This window comes from Passer domesticus, chromosome 22, assembly GCF_036417665.1.
Source record: "Passer domesticus isolate bPasDom1 chromosome 22, bPasDom1.hap1, whole genome shotgun sequence".
NCBI classification, from domain to species: Eukaryota; Metazoa; Chordata; class Aves; order Passeriformes; family Passeridae; genus Passer; species Passer domesticus.
The window spans coordinates 1,107,185-1,122,840 of NC_087495.1; the positions used below are offsets into that span (position 1 = coordinate 1,107,185).

Here is a 15,656-nt window from a genome sequence, read left to right on the forward strand (position 1 = left end):
ACCAAGGGCACCAAGGCTGGCTCTGGCTAAGAGCCACACCTGACAGGGGAACCTCAGACCCACAAAATATCCTGACAGTGCTATTTTTTATTCAGAGCTCTCAACACAACTCCCATAACTATCCACCAGGCTGCTGGTGTTCATTTGTGTTTGTAAAAGGGATGTCTCATATTTAAATCATTTCTGTGGGTTCACAGAGATGCCCATCAGCAAAACCTCTCCTAATGCATGGTCAGCACCTCGCTCCCCTTGGAGCTCCCTGGAGGCTTCCTCCTAGGCAGCCATCACCCAAAGCCCTCCTGGAGACAGGGAGAACTGGAAAAGGGGTGCACAAAGCATGCCAGCAAGAGAGGGAAAGAAAAAAATTTTGCATTGTATGTGCTGATAGGAAGAAGCAGAAGAGAACAGGGGAGAGGTACCTTGTTGCAAGGTACCAAACAAGCGCCATGGCTGAGATGACCAAAATACAGCCCATAATTACCCCCCATGCCCTGATAATGAACACTTATGGTCTCAGCACCCCCAGTGCTCTCTCTCATTCGTCCCTGCTGACAGGCAGGTGCTTCCCCTCCTGCAGGTACCTTGGCACGGCTGATGTTCACACCACTCATGCTCCTACTGCGGTCCACCAGGAAGATGAACTCTCCCTGGGCTTTCCGGAGGCCTGGCTGCACCATCCTCAAGTCAGGGCAGAAGTTGAGCATGATGACAGGGTGGTGGGGGATGTCCTTGTTCAGCCTCTTCCTGATGATTTCCGTCTGAAAGAAAGCAGGAAACAGCTCCAGAGGTCGATTTTGAGAGACTGATTTCTCCACCCCATTTTAATTTGAGGGGAATCAGAGCAGGGGTCAAAATGCAAGGGCATGGCCTTTTGTGGGTCAGAATCTGCTTGTTCAGAGATGACAACACCAGGGTGGGCCAATATCCGGGTGGTCTGTTCTGTCCACACCCACAGTATTCATCATCCCTGCAAGTGTCCAAGGCCAGGCTGAACAGGGCTTGGAGCAAGCTGGGATAGCAAAAGGTGTCCCTGCCCACGGGAGGGGTGGAACAAGATAAGCTTTAAGGTCCTCTCCACCAAACCATTCTGGGATTATAGGGAGCAACTGCACACTCAGATAAAAGCCTGGAGAAGAAATCAAAAGACCTGGCCCTACCCAGCACCTTGCAAATCTGATTCTCCAAACATTTCATTAGATCCTTCCTGAAAACCTGGTTCATTAGCACAGCATAGCATCCCACCGAGGCACACCAGAGGTTTTCTCCATGGTCACTCACTAATGAAGTGTGAGATGCAGCCCTTGATCTGCTGCATTCAGCACTCCAATTCATTCCTGCCACCTCTGGTTTTCTGCTTTTTCTGCCCATTTCTTTTATCACTTTTCTTTGTAGGGATTGAAAGGCTTTGGAAAGCTGAACCATTTGCTCCGGCCGTGGCTCGATAGGAACCTGCATGATCTCTGCACTGCACACAGCTCCAATGGCTCTCCGCATTTTCTCTCCTTCTATTTCAAGTATTCATTACAAATGGGATAAAATAAAACTGCCAAAAACCTCTTGTGATGGGTGTATAATGTGCTGTTATGCGTGTATCAAGCAATAACGGGTTCAAGGCCTCAGCTGCTTTGGAAGGAACTTCAGGACCCCACATCAGCCCAGCCACAGCCTTTCATCCCTGAGTCTGAGTGTGGAAGCAGCTCTTCAACAGCAGCTCGATCCCCAGGGGCTTTGTTTGCCTCTTTTCTCCTCTTTCTGGCTGCTTTTCTCTGTTGGTTTCACAGGGAGTGAAACAGACCCCAGATAACAGGGCTTGTTTTCTCCAGCCATGAGTCACATTCCTCAGTCTATGAGCTGAGGACCAACCTTTGTTTTCTAAAACTCACTAACTCCCTGTGGCTCAACACACACACACAAGCTCTGCTTTCAGCTCCTCTGCCTGAGTGCAGCTTCTCTGACCCAGTGAAAAGACAGGTCCCACTCAAGGAATAAGCCAAGCTCCCACTCATCCTCCTGCCTTTCCCTTCTATGCTATGGGGTATAAACTAATCAGCTGCTGAGAAATCAAAGGACTTTTTCCATTTCCTTCCAGCCATATGACATTATTTTCTTTAACTTTTCCAGTTTATTGCATTGCAGACTAGAGTGTTCCTTGCTGCCTCTGTACAAATATTGAATTGTGGCCCTGGACCTATCCACAGAACTCCCTGGCATGCTCTTGGGTATCCATGACATACATTTCCTGTGTGATCAGGATGAGCCCATTTTTGGGGGTTTCTCACTGACTGGAGGGAATTTTAGGGGCACATCTTCAGTAAACAGCTTCAGAGAAGCTGCTACAGGTCAGCCAGAAAAGAAAACACCTCCTCACCTCCCTTCTGTTCCCCTTCACCCATTATCCAATTACAGTAAACTAATCAGATTTTGTTGAGTAAAGTTGATTCTAGTGTGCATCCATCCCCACCAACCTGCAGCTGACAGCATCCAAGCCTTTTGCATAATAAATGCAGGGAGGAGAATTACTTATTATTTACTGCTGAAATTTCTGGGCTAATTTAATTTAAGCCAAGAAGTGGCCAGTGCCCTGTTCTGAGCAGCAGCAATTCCAGCCCATCATCTACCCCAATTATTCCAGGCATTTTCTCTGCTCCCTGCAGTTGTTTCCCAGTTCTCCTGGGGCACAGGTGGCTTTCCTGCAGGAAAATGTCTCCAGAATGATCCCCCCTTAGATAATTTGACATGCTAAATGTGCAGAAATAATTAGGGAGGCATCCGAGGCGTAGCGTGGGAGTTCCATCTCGTTCCACCTGCCACATGCTGAACACAATTAGAGGAGACGCCCGCGGAGTCCCAGCCCTGCCAGAGAGAGTGGAGGGCAAAGGGAAGGGAGGAGAGGAGGGTTGACAAGTCTCTGGTGAAAGGAGGAATCTTAGCAGCACGGGGAGGCACCCCTGCAGCAGGTCTGGGATGTCTGCCAAGAAGGACCCAGGATCAGACACGTGGAGAAGGAGTTCAGGGGGAAATGAGCATCCCTGGGCACACAGGAGAGCCCTGGCTGTGTAAAACAGGAGCTGACACTGTCAGCCCCAGCTGTGGCCACACGAGCACAACCTGTCCCTTAGGGGCAGACGCCCACCCTGGAAATCCGGAGGGCTCTGAGCTGTCTGCTCCTCTCCACTGATCCCAGACACACCAAAGAGTTGGGCTGTCACTCATTCCTTCAGAACTGCTGGCAGACGAGGCACAAATCCCAGCACAGATATTTTTCTCTTTGCTGCTCAGCAGAACAAAGAGAAGTCTCTCCTACCTTGTCTTCAGTTCAGCTCATTATTCCCAGGAAGATCGCTTCTTTCTCTCTGACAGCTACCCAGAAACAGTAAACATTTACCGAGCAATTAAAAGAATATTTTATTCTATGTCATTGCAATAATTATAATACCCTTAATGCTATCACAATGCACCTCTCTAATTATGCTATGCTAGACTAGCACTAATTATACACACAATAACCATCTCAGGGCTCCTTCCCCTCTCAGTTTATCAGCAGCACTGCTGAATTTTCCCCTCTTCCTCCACACAAGCCCCTCTCTGAGGGAGGATGCTGCAGGTCTCATTGGGACAGTGTAATATCTGATGCTGGAAACATGGAATCATCTAGCTCAGCTCTAGTCCATGGAAAGCCTCAGCTAACACCTGCAGCTTGTGTTTCTCACCTTTTTCTTGGCACTGGGGTCTTTCTTAGTGCCTTTAATGAAATCGTTCTTCCCCTTCAGGTGTCGTTCATACTCTGCAGGGGTCATGTCACCCTCTTCCATTAAGATGTGGGGCAAGTGGGGCTCTGTAAATGCAGAGAATTGCGTGAAGAACAGCTGTGGTTACACTTTGGGTCTGGCAGAGATGCAGGCACCCTTGGCTGGGAAAACAGCAGTACCTGTGAGCTTGGAGAGCTCAGAAAACCCTGAGAGGGACCAGGATTACCTCCTGGGAAGCCTAACCTTGACAATATTTGCTAAACCAGCACTAATCCAGCTGTCTCCAGAGCTGCAGATGAAGATCCCAGGAAGGGGCAAGAGCAGCAGAGGGGAAGCAGAGCCCACCTACCACTTGGGTGGATCAGGATCTCCACGGGTCTGTCGAAGGTGTGTTTGTTGGCCAGCGTGATCACGATGCTCTTGGCAGAGCGAGCTGAGGGGTCGGCGTCTGCTCGGATCTCGTGTGTGGGGCTCTCAACTCCTGCCAGGGAAACCAAGGTGCCAGTGGGGATTGAGGATGGGGGAACACCAGGGAGAAGGGATGACAAGGCAGTAGAGGACAGGAACCCACATTAGCATCAACCTTGTACTGGTAAATCCACCCCAGCACAGTTAAGTTGCCAACACAGATTTACACTGAGGAGGAGGAGTGTGGACATTGCCTTGGGGAGGTGATAAATCAGCCTTGTGCAGCAGGACAGCCCCAGTGCTCCTACCTGCCAGCAAACACGGCCCCCGGATCTCCAGCTGGAAGCTGAACTCATACTCAAAGGGGTTGGTGGCCTCACTGTCCAGCAGCTGAGTCAGGCAGAACCTGCTCCCTTGCTCCAGGCTCCCCAATCCACAGGGGTGCTTGTCCCTGCCAGTGAGATAAATCCACATAAATCCTATCAACATGTTCCATCCCCCAGAAACTGCAGGTCTGCCAGAGGTAAAGCCTGCAGCTCCTGTTCATTCAGCCCTGCATTCCCCAAGATCAATACCAGACAGAGCCCACCCTGTGGTTTTCCATACGTTTGGAGCTGGTGGCTGGAAAAGCTTCTGGCATTCTCCAGGCTGGGCTGGGAGACCCTGGGGACACACACAGCTGGCAGAAGGACTCTCACCACCCCGCTGGGGAGTGTCTGCAGCTCAGAGGAGGTGCTGATGAAGATGGAGACACTTTCCAGGGGAGGAATCATGCCCAGGTTGGCCACAAAAACAATCCTCTCCAGGTCCTCATCCATGATAAGCCTTCCTGCACAGAGATTGGACCATGCCAGATATTGCAACCATGAAAAATGCTCCTTTCCAGGCCTCCCACAACCCCCAGCCCTGGATAAAACACCCAAAGCTGCCACCACTGCACACATCAGCCTCCTCTAAAGAGCCCCAGCTTCTGCATCACTCCTTTGGCTGCCCAGAAGCAGCAGTGCTTTCCAAGATGGATAAGACTGACTCTTCTGGCATAAGCACCACAACCCCTCAGCCTCATAAAAGGAGGGTGCCGCAGCATACACCAGCCAGCCACCCTTGTCACCTCCCCACTCCCCTTCCCCTCCTTTTCTCCCTAAAACACCCTCAACCCCCTCACCATCACCAGCTCTTCCAGGGGGGAGGCTGCAGCTGTTGAAGTAGGTGTCATCCATCTTGGCTTTGTCTTTGATCTGCACTGTCACAGTGCGCCGTGACACAGCTGCCTCGAAGCCCACGACAGTTGTGCCCTCGTCCAAGGGGTACACAAAGAGACCTGCCAGCCAGGAAGAGTGTCAGCAACACCCACCTCTTCCCTGGACCCACCAGCCAGGTCCTTCTTGGCACTTCCCAAGTGGGAAAAAAATCCCACTTGTGGGATTTTTCACACATAAAAAGTTGTAGACTTGGACACAATACATTTGGTTCTGCTTCCCACCAGCATCTAAAGGTTGAAGGCATGCACAGAAACCCAGCACTGCCATATCCTGACTTTAAATTTCCCATGCCAAGCTTCACTCCTTAAAACTTGCCTTCCAGAGCCTGGGGATCGGGGTTGTGGTAGGTGAGCAGGGCTGTCATCCCAAAGGCATAGCCGCTGACACAGGAGGTCACCTCGGACGCAATGAGGGGCAGCCGGGAGAGGGTGGCCCAGTTAATCAGCCCTGGCATCTTCCTGGGGGTCTCTGCGTGACGGTGGGGAGCTGGAGAGGGAAAGGTGAGAATGGATGTGGAGCCCTGAATGCCCAAAATGCTTGCATGGCTCTGCCACCTCACTCTGAAGCCCTGAGGACAGAAAGGTAAACGACTTGGGACAGGATGAGACCTGGGTTTGATGACTGCAGTGATGGGGATGGAGCAAGACCCCGATGGGAAGACACAAGGCAAACCCTTGCCCCAAATCCCCATTGGCACAAGGGAGGAGGCTCAGATGAAATCTCCCTGGCTGGGGACAGGCAGCCCTGGAGGTCATAGCCCCCACCTCCCACACTGCTGGAGCCTGAGCAGAACAGGTTAACATCTTTTTCTGTCCCCCTTTCTCCTCATTATCCTCCAAACCAACAACTTTCTCCAGGATAAGACTATGATCATGAGAGTTTTCCTTTCTCTTGAGGAAGGAAGAGTAGGCAGGCAGAGCCATACATGCTCCTGCCCTCCCATGCCCTTGCCCATCCTCATCCTTGCTGATTACAGGGAAGTGCCACTGCTCTGCTGTCCTGCATCTCCAGATCCTTCCTGCACAGGCTGACTCATCCCTCCCTGTGCTCAGCCGACACATTCAGATGCAAAGTGACTCCTTATGCCAATTACATCCCAACTCTTTTCCCTAAGCAGGTTTTCCTCCATTACAGCTCCTCTCCTCCAGGCCTCGGGGTTTTAAAGGAGACTTCTCAGGTGGATTTTAGGGCCCCATCCTGCTCCCCCAGGGAACCAGGAGAAGTTGCTAGGCAGCAGTTCTCCCTGGCTGGCTCTGCAATGCTTTATGCAGTGATTTACGAGGCCCAGGAGAAGCCAGCAGCACTGAAATACATCAGTTTCTCATTCCTTCGTTATTAAAACCCACCTTTATATGCAAATGCCACAGAAGACATCAAGGCCACCAGCTCGATGAGTGCTCAGGCAGGAAAACAGCATTGAGAAAGGACAAAAGAGAGCCAGGGAGAGCAAGAAAGGCTGTCCAGGATGGGGAAGAGCAGCCAGGGAAACTGAGCACAGGAAACAGCAGCAAAAATGATGATGGAGGGCAGTAAACCCAAGGCATGCCCCTGAATCCCGGCCAAAAACCTTAAATTCCTGATTTAATCCACCCCTCCTTCTAGCACAAAGGTTGCTCACGCCAGGAGCTGCCCAGGGAGGTTGGGGATGCATCCATGGGGATGCAGCCCTCACAGTCAGGAGATGGATGGAGTCCTGCCTGAGCCAGGGGAGGCCATCCCACACCTGGATGCTCCAAGCTGTGCCAACAGGGCCTGGGAAGTCCGGAGCTGGCAAGAGTTCACCTGCACAGGGAGAGATAGGGAAGGTCCCCTCACTTCAATATGTGCAGAAGCCATCAAGGCATCGGGAAGTGATTAAATGCCAGGTGGGGGAGGAAGGAGGGGGAATGATTTTACCTTAGGGAAGAAATAATAATGGGAAGAAGCTCTCTAACAGCTTGGCACAACAGGAATTCATTATGGGATTGCCAGAGGGGTGAATTTGAGCGTGATTTCAGCTTGGAACTGGGGACTTAGTACAGAGGCATGCGTGAGATCCAAGCCCCTCACATCTCCTGCACCCGTGGAAGATTGGGGACATAGCTCCCATGGGAACCACTTGCCAGCAGGGATTTCTGCATCACCTGGGCCAGGACAAGCACTAGGGGACCCTTGGTGAGATGCAGAGCCCTGTGCCATGTCCTGTTCAATTCATCCAGGAAAGCTGCACCTCTCCTGCAACTCCGAGGTGGCTCAGAGGAGCCTGGCACCAGCTCCCACTGCTGTGCCAGCCAAAAAATCGGCCCCACAAGGACAGGGAGGGCTCAGAGGGCTCCTCCCGGCAAAAACCCTTTGACAGGGGATGCTGCCAGCAGAGCCATGGGGCTGCTCCACACAGCTTGTGTCACCAACGCCATCAAGTGACTGCAGCAGGGAAAGGGAGAGCAGCAGAAAGGCTGGAGTGAGGGAGAGCAGTGGGAAGGCTGGAATCTGTCCCCTGTGCCACCCAGAAGCTCAGCACCGGCCCCCTGCCTGCTCCCCATCCTGCCTTTGCTGCTCTGGGATGTGTGCTCAGTCCCTGTTCAGGCCACGGGGCCTGGACTCTCAGGATGGCACCTGGCAGGACCCTGCATCCCAAAAAAATTACCAACAGCTTAACGCTGCACAGGGTACCCCTAGACACACCCAGCCCTCAGGGTGTCCCCTCACTGCCACCAAACTGTCCTGCCTCCCACACACAGCAGGCGTGGGGCCACCCCACAGACCTGGCCAGGTGCCTCCCGACCTCACACTGCATCTGGCATTCCAGGAAAAAGGGAAACCACTGAGGGTTAATACCTTCAGCCCCCAAAATACACCTGTAATCCCCCCAACTAGGGAGCACCTCAGGGCCAGGGACAGACACTGTCCCTTGGCCAGCTGCACTCTGGACATGGCACACCAGGCTGCCACTGGATCGATCTTTTTTTCCCCCCCTTCCTTTGTAAGCGTCCTTTCCATGACAATCCACTGCTGTTCCTGGCCACGGAGGGCAGGGAGACACGGAAGTGTGATCATGTCTCGGCCCGACTGACGGGGAAGGCGCTGATGCTGCTGCAACGTCCCCGTGACGCGCGGGGAGCGCAGGGCTGCGAGCCCGAGCACAGGCTCCTGCCCCTCACAGCCTAACTCCCGAGAGGCTGGGCTGGATTTATGGGATGGGAAAAGGTGTTTCTGTGCCTGAAAAACGGGGGTGGTGCCTGAAGCACTGCTTGGAGCTTCCTGGGTGTTCATCTGGGTCGCTAAGCACTGATGTGCCCTCAAAAAATCTGTTTGAGCACATGGAGTAAAGACAGGGGCAGAGTAAAGCTCCTCCGAGGTGTATTTTCATGCATTGAAAAGGAAAATAGAGCAAAACTGTGAACACACAGCCTGGCTTCTGGCAGGACCCAACTCCCAGGAGTGGGTTGGTGTCCCAGCTGTACCACACCACAGGATCTGTGGCATCCACAGCCGACAACAGGATAGGGAGAGTCAAAGCAGCAGCTGGGACAAAACCCGACATAGCTCCACCCAGCCCTGCTGCCTGAAGGGCAGAAATCAGGGGCAGCTCGGCTGCTTCTGCCCCGCAGGACAGGAAGGCTGCCGTGTCAAGCCGAGCCCTGGTGTCACACCTTGCACCAGACGCATTTTTGAGCAGCTGAATCACTGCCCCGCCCTGCTGTAACCCCTGACAGGCACAAGCCTTGGAGATCTCCCGGTCCGAGCTAGACCTGGGGCACATCCCCACTGCTCTGAGGACGCCTGGTTTTCTGCAGCTGGGTAAAATATTCCTTCCACGTCGTCTGTCTCAATCAACACTGACATCCAGTGGCTCTCCGGGATGACGACAGCCGGAGCGCCCTGTGGAGATGTGCAGGTGGACAGAGCTGGCCAAGGATGCCTGTTGCACCACAGCCTCCCATCAGCATTCCTGGGCAATCTCCACGGGTAACAAACTCCCCCCTGTTTGCAAATCCAAGACTGGAGAAGCCTTGCACTTCCCAAACTTTCAGGGCTCTCGAGTAGAGCCACCCTTGGGAATTCTCCCGGGTTTTCAGGGGCAGCAAGGCTCAGGGAGCTGCTGAGGGACCCCTAACTTCACCAACCCAACCCACATCACTGCAGGTCATGACTGAGACATGTAGGAGCCCTCCAGCTGCTTTCTCTTAAAGCACAAGGCTCAAACCTGGCAAGGATACTGGGATCAACCCCCAAAATATCTCTAGGAAGAGGAGGAAATGGGGTGTGAAAGAGCACCCATAGCACAGTCCTATCTGGAAGAGCCATGGATGCACCATGGCAGACCTGTGAGATACTCTCAGCAAAAGCTGCAGGAACTGTTCACCCATCTCCAGCCTCCTCCTACCCCAAACTGCAAGCAGAATATCCCATTCCTGGAAAACCAGGAAAACAGCCACTGCAGGTCCCCAGAGGGTGATAACATGGGCCCCCCACTGCCACAGCAGTGACAAGGATTGCTGGCCCCAAGGACACCCTGAGGCCTCAGATATGGGAACTGGGGAAAGGCTGGGAAGCAACTTCTCCTGCCAGAGCCCAGTGGAAGCAGCCAGGTCCCCCTTCCCAAGGTGACAGAGTGCCAGGCTGGGACATGACTGACAGCCCTGGCAGAGACAGACTTTGGGAACTGTCAGTCACAACCCTGGCAAGTGTCTTAGACCACCAGTCTGGCCCCAGAGTTGGGTGTCACAGACCTGGATTCCTGTCCCAAGCCCCTTCCTAGAGCTGTTAATCACATATTTCTGACACAGGGGTTAGTTAACCCCCACCTTGCTGGGCTCACAGATGGGGGGAAGATCCCTGGGCTGAGCCAGAGAGGGGGTGTTGGCCCAGACACCCCTCAGGTGGGCTAAACCTACCAGGCAGCCTGCTTCCTGCTTGGGGTGCATCCAGAGCCAAGGAGACACACAGGGCCCCCAGAAGCAGCACTGCCCTTCTCCTTCCACCCCTGTCCCACCCAGCCCCAGCCAGTGTGGTGGATTCCAGCCAGGTCTCGGTGTTTTGACCTTTACCAGGGGGATCAGCCCCCCTCACCCTGCCAAGGTCACTCCTCCTTCCCCAAACAGTGTGTCCACAGATGGGTTATCCCACTTGGCTGCCGAGGACAGCAACAGCCCATCACCCCCAGCATCATCCCCCCGTCCATCCCTGTCCTCTGCCTGCACGGAGATGAACACAGTCACTACTAATGTCTGTACAATTTTTGGGAAGGGATTGGATGTTCCGGGACTCAGCATCCAGCTGGGAAAAAGCAAGGCTGGGAAGCAGCAGCTTGCAAAGTGTGGGCTTGTGCCTGCACAAATATTATGACAGGGATCTCTTCAGTGAGCGGCTTTGTGCTGGGATCGTGCACAGCCTTGGGAAGTGACACACACACACACCCCTCACACCCACCCCTGCGGAGCTAAAAAGGTGCAGGAGCAACTGGAGAGTAGCCACTGCTTTTCTTACCTTTCCTGGGAGAGAGGAGGAGGAGAAGGAAGAAGGGGATGGGGGGGTTGGAGCAACTTCACCCACTCTTCCAGCCCCTCTGCGGCTGGGCTGGGGAGGGCAGGAGGGGCAGGAGGAATCCTGAACGCGACAGGCACGGCGGCGGAGCGCTGTCTCTGGAAGACGGGGAGAGGGAGATGAGAGAGGGAAAGGGAGGGAGAGAGGGAGAGGAGCAAGCGCCGGGGCTTGGGGTGGGGGAGCGCTGCACCACCAGCCACCTCAGCAACCGGTGGCTTCACCCCCGGACCCTCCCCACCGGGCAGCGGGGCTGGGGGAAGCCGGGGAGTCCGGGGGTCCCGGGGGGGCGAGGAAGGGTCTTACCGAACCGGCTGCAGCAACATGTGCCCCGGCGGGGAGGCTCTGCCCGGAGCCGGGAGGGTGTCTGGCACCCCTGGGATGGGGGGCTGCTGGATCCCCAGGGTGGGTCTCTCGCTCCCCACCCCTGACTCAAAGTGTCCGGAGCTGTCTGGGTGACCATCACCATCATCATCACCCAGTGGAGCCATTTGTTTTGTCAGGAGGTAACCATGACAATCCCCTCGAACACCCTGGCGGTTCCCCCTCCCCTCGCTCCCCTCCTGAGCCCGGGGGCTGCAGGGGAGGAACGGGTGAGGGGCGAAGCCCATCCGGGCGGAGGAGATGCACCCGACAGGCTGGTGGAAAAAAGAGGCTGCAAACTCCCCTTACCCATCCTCACCATTTGTCTCCCCGGGATTTTCCGCAGCAGCTGCCGGGAGGGGAAGAACCCACCGCATTCACCTTTGTCATCCCCCTTCTCTTTCAAAGGAAGGAAAGCACCCTAAAGCCCCTAAAATCAGGATGCAGCAGCGCTTACTGGCCTCCTCTGCAGCCCTAGGCTGGATCTCTCTTCCAGCCTTGCTGTTGCCCCCATTCCCATCTCAGCTCCTGCACCCTCTCCTCTCCAGGAACACTCGAGCCCCTCAACCACAGCCCCCACCCATGGGGACTAGAGGGACCCTCCCCACAGGAGCAGTGCTGTCACTGGGGGGTGACCCTGGTGGGATACAGTCCCTGCCCTGAGCAGCTTACACTTAAACCCAGGAACAACAACTTGTAGAAAGGGGAAACTGAGGCAGCTGGGGGGACACACACTTGGGCATTGTCCCAAAGCAGAGCTGGACACTGAGCCTGGGTCAGAGCATACCGAGGGTGAAGCTCCTCTTTGTCCCCCTGGCCTCCAAGGACACATCCATGCTGCAGGATTGGGATGACCAGACATGTGGCACCCCTAGTGACCCATCTTGCTCCACAAGAACAATGTGTTTCAGAGGAAATGGCAAAAAACTCCACAAACAAATGCCTGTTCAAGAATTTTTTTCCTAAGCCCAGCTCCCAGGGCTGACTTCAGCCCTGAACCTCGAGAATTTATGGTTCTTGCCAGACAAATAAGTCAGCCATGGAAAAACCCAGGTCCCGTGTTCCTGGTGCCTGTAAATGTTTGTTTACCACGGCTTGTGGCTTCTGGGAAGAAAATAACATATGCCAGGAGAAATCCTGGGATTCAAACCAACAAATGTGGTAGCAGCAGGGTATTTGTTTAGAAGATAAAGCAGCATCTGACATGATGGATGAGGCAAGTGTGAGACCTCAGGAAGACACAGTTGTTTTGGGGGGGAATTAATATTTTGTGCTGATGCTGAAGCTGCATCACCACAGTGATCAAAAGTGCTCCCAGAACAGCTCACAGGGGCCTGCAGCTGGTGTTTGTTCCCCCTCATCTTCTCCAGGACACCCCACCGTCAATGAGGGCCAGCCCCTCCCAGGGAGCAGCACTGGGGAATGGGATGTGTATAAGCGAGGCAAAACTGAGGACGGGACAAGCTAGAAGTAGCATTTGAGGTCACCTAAGCGCCATCTCAAAGCTTGTGGCTTTACCCACCTGGGGCCAGGCAACAGCAGCACCTCTAACCACCACAGAGGAATATTTTCAGTCCTGGTTCATGCCTGGGTGGATTCTGGGACTGGCCAAGCACAGGACAGGCTTTCCAGGCTCATTACCCAGCTCACTCAAATGTGCAAGTGTGGTGCTCTTGTGCTGGGAGATTCAGATGGGCTCAAAACAGGGAAAAAAAAACAACCAAAAAAACAAACAAACAAACAAAAAAAAAAAAAAAAAAAAAAAAACAAAAAAAAAAAAACCAGAAAAGAAGCAATACAACCCAAATCTCCTGCTGGATGGACAGCAAGGAGCACTTCCCATGATCTCCATGTGTGCTCTGTATGTAAATGCCATTTTCCTCAGCCTGGAATGCTCTGAAGAAAGAAATAATCACCCTGTTGGGAGATTGTGATGGATAAAAAGTGATGACACAGGGCTGGACAGGGACTGCCTCCTCCTTCTCCTCCTGCTTTTCCTCGTTTTCCTCTCCCTCTTCCTCCTCCTTGCAGCAGGTTTGTGTGTGGGCAAGGAACACTCTGATCTGTTTGGGGTGTAAGGACCAGAGGTAATTTCAATGACATTCATTCCACCATCCAACCTCCACCATTGTGAGCTCTCTCATTCCAGCACAGCCACAGTCTGCTGGTTTAAATAAATAAGCATTTCTTTAAACTAGTTTGAATATTTATCTCATGTTTAAATGAATAAATATGCAATTATATGGCAGCAGAGTCTCCAGCAAAATCAAGAACCCTGCATGGAACCCACAGGAAACCCACACCTCCAGGAACCCATCCCTGCCCTGAGAGGAGATGAGAGACTGAGGAGAAAAGTCCTTCCTCATGGACAGAACAGAGAAACACCCACCACAGTCACAGCTCACTGACAGCCCTGAAAATACCAAGGAATGATTGCAGCCAAGGTCAAGGAGCAGCAAGGAGGTGTTGGAAGGATCTGCCCCCAGCCAATGCTGCCTGATAAGAAGCCAGTTGTCTTCTCAGTACCTGTTTTCCCCTCTCTAAAATGGGACTAACCCAAATTAAATGTGTTCATGGGAGGTGTGTCTGCAAGAAAACATTAAACTGGAAACATGAGCCTGTCAGCCTCTGGGATTTCCCACATTCATCTTTATTTTTACCCTAATTAACTAATTAACGTCTCAGACTTGCCTTTGGCTGCATGCTCTGTTCCCACTGAAAATCTCCTCGCGTTCAGCATCCTCCTGTTGCCATGGGGAAAACGCCATGATGTCACCTCCACAAACAAAGCTGCCAGACCCCAAAGTTCACATGTGGGGCTGCAGAGGGATCCCCACAGACTGAGGGACATGGGGCTACCACCTCCAAGCAGGAAACTGAATTAGATGGAAAAGTATCAGATGACAATACTTGATAATGATGGGGTTTAGTTTGAAGGAAAAAACCACGGTTGGTATGAAGAGAGCAACAGTGAAGGGTCCAGCCCTGCCTGGGATAAAATTTCTCAGCACAGAAAGAAATAACAGCTCAGTTGGAAGTTTTAGGCTGTGGGAACAAATGAAGTGTCTCCATTAAAGGGGAGGGGGAATATTGAGTCAGGGAAATAATCCTTGGTTTGGGAACTTGTGGCTGATGCCTGCAGTTTTAGCCATTTTACTGGTTCTGCTGCATGGCATAAAAACACAAATTCAGACTGTCCTTGAGAGCTGCTCTGTCAAACATGGCTCAAGGAGGGGAATAGCAGCCCAGCGAGGAAATCCCACAGGCTCTTCCCACACTTGTTTAATTTCTACTTTCCCTTTTACTCCTCTTTATTCCAGGACCTTTAAAGAACAGGTTTGATACAAGGTCTAAGCTGGCTCCTGCCCTACAGCAGGAGACAGGACGGAAATTACTCTTGCAGCTCCTGTCACTTCTAGACCTCCATGACTCATTCTTCTGCCTTGTTATCACTTTCACCCCTGTTCCAGAGACAGAGCTGTGGCTCCCTCACAAATGTCACAGTGTCTGCATGATTTTCCCCCAGCCTTGGCTCCCAAAGGGACTCCATTCCATGGGAAACAGAAGCTGCAGCCTCACACCAGATGGCATGGCAGGGCCTGATCCCCAGCCCCAAACCAGAGAGGGGGAACAGCCCCAGCCCACCCCACATGGAGGGTCTGACCGCCAGGGATGGCCACGTCACACAGGGACTGAGCCCCACATCATGTGAGACACAGGCTGACCCCCAGATCACACCGGGGTCCTGATCTCAGCCCCACAGCATTCACAGCCCCTCAGAACTCACCTCAGAACTCACCGGGCTCACAACCCAACCCCACCTCACACAGGGCTCACAGCCCCACAGAACTCACCAGGCTCACAACCCAACCCCACCTCACACAGGGCTCACAGCCCCACGGAGCTCACAGCCCCACATCCCACACAGCTCACAGCCCCAGAGCACCCCCAGGGCTCACAGCCCCACAGAGCCCCACAGAGCACAGAGCCCATCCAGCCCACCCCACACAGGGCTCACAGCCCCACAGAGCCGAGAGCACAGAGCCCCACAGAGCACACAGGGCTCACAACCCAGCCCAGCCCACACAGGGCTCACAGCCCCATAGAGCACACAGAGCTGTACAACCCCACACCACACAGGGTTCACAGCCCCAGAGCACCCACAGGGCTCACAGCCCCACACTGCACAGAGCTCACAGCCCCACACAGAGCTCACAGCCTCGTTCCACACAGGGCTCACAGCCCCACGCCACCCCGTGCCGCCTCTCCCCGCCTCAGACACCCCGATGTCGCCCCTCAGCCCCGGCCCCTCTCCCGCCGCCCCGGAACGCGCAGTGCCCGGAACGCCGGT

The 15,656-nt window shown here is 53.6% G+C and overlaps 1 protein-coding gene across 8 annotated transcripts in view; it reads right to left on the reverse strand.

Moving 5' to 3' along the window:
- The window catches only part of VWA5B1 (von Willebrand factor A domain containing 5B1), a 31,796-nt gene extending 16,255 nt beyond the window's left edge, over positions 1 to 15,541 (reverse strand). For 4 of the 8 annotated variants that reach the window (XR_010350198.1, XR_010350196.1, XR_010350197.1 and 1 more), the window contains exons 1-8: positions 6,766 to 7,876; positions 5,735 to 5,905; positions 5,323 to 5,478; positions 4,764 to 4,986; positions 4,466 to 4,608; positions 4,099 to 4,230; positions 3,711 to 3,835; positions 582 to 758 (exon numbers count right to left, since the gene is read on the reverse strand). Coding sequence is in view for 5 of the 8 variants with exons in the window: in XM_064397283.1 (XP_064253353.1) it covers positions 582 to 758; positions 3,711 to 3,835; positions 4,099 to 4,230; positions 4,466 to 4,608; positions 4,764 to 4,986; positions 5,323 to 5,478; positions 5,735 to 5,905; positions 6,766 to 6,793 (1,155 nt within the window). In the remaining 3 variants the exon portion in view is untranslated. Of the gene's footprint in view, positions 1 to 581; positions 759 to 3,710; positions 3,836 to 4,098; positions 4,231 to 4,465; positions 4,609 to 4,763; positions 4,987 to 5,322; positions 5,479 to 5,734; positions 5,906 to 6,765; positions 7,877 to 10,888; positions 11,044 to 11,248 lie in introns of those variants that run through there. The other 4 variants (XM_064397286.1, XM_064397287.1, XM_064397285.1 and 1 more) reach the window with 4 other exon arrangements.
- Between the last annotated feature and the right edge of the window lie 115 nt (positions 15,542 to 15,656).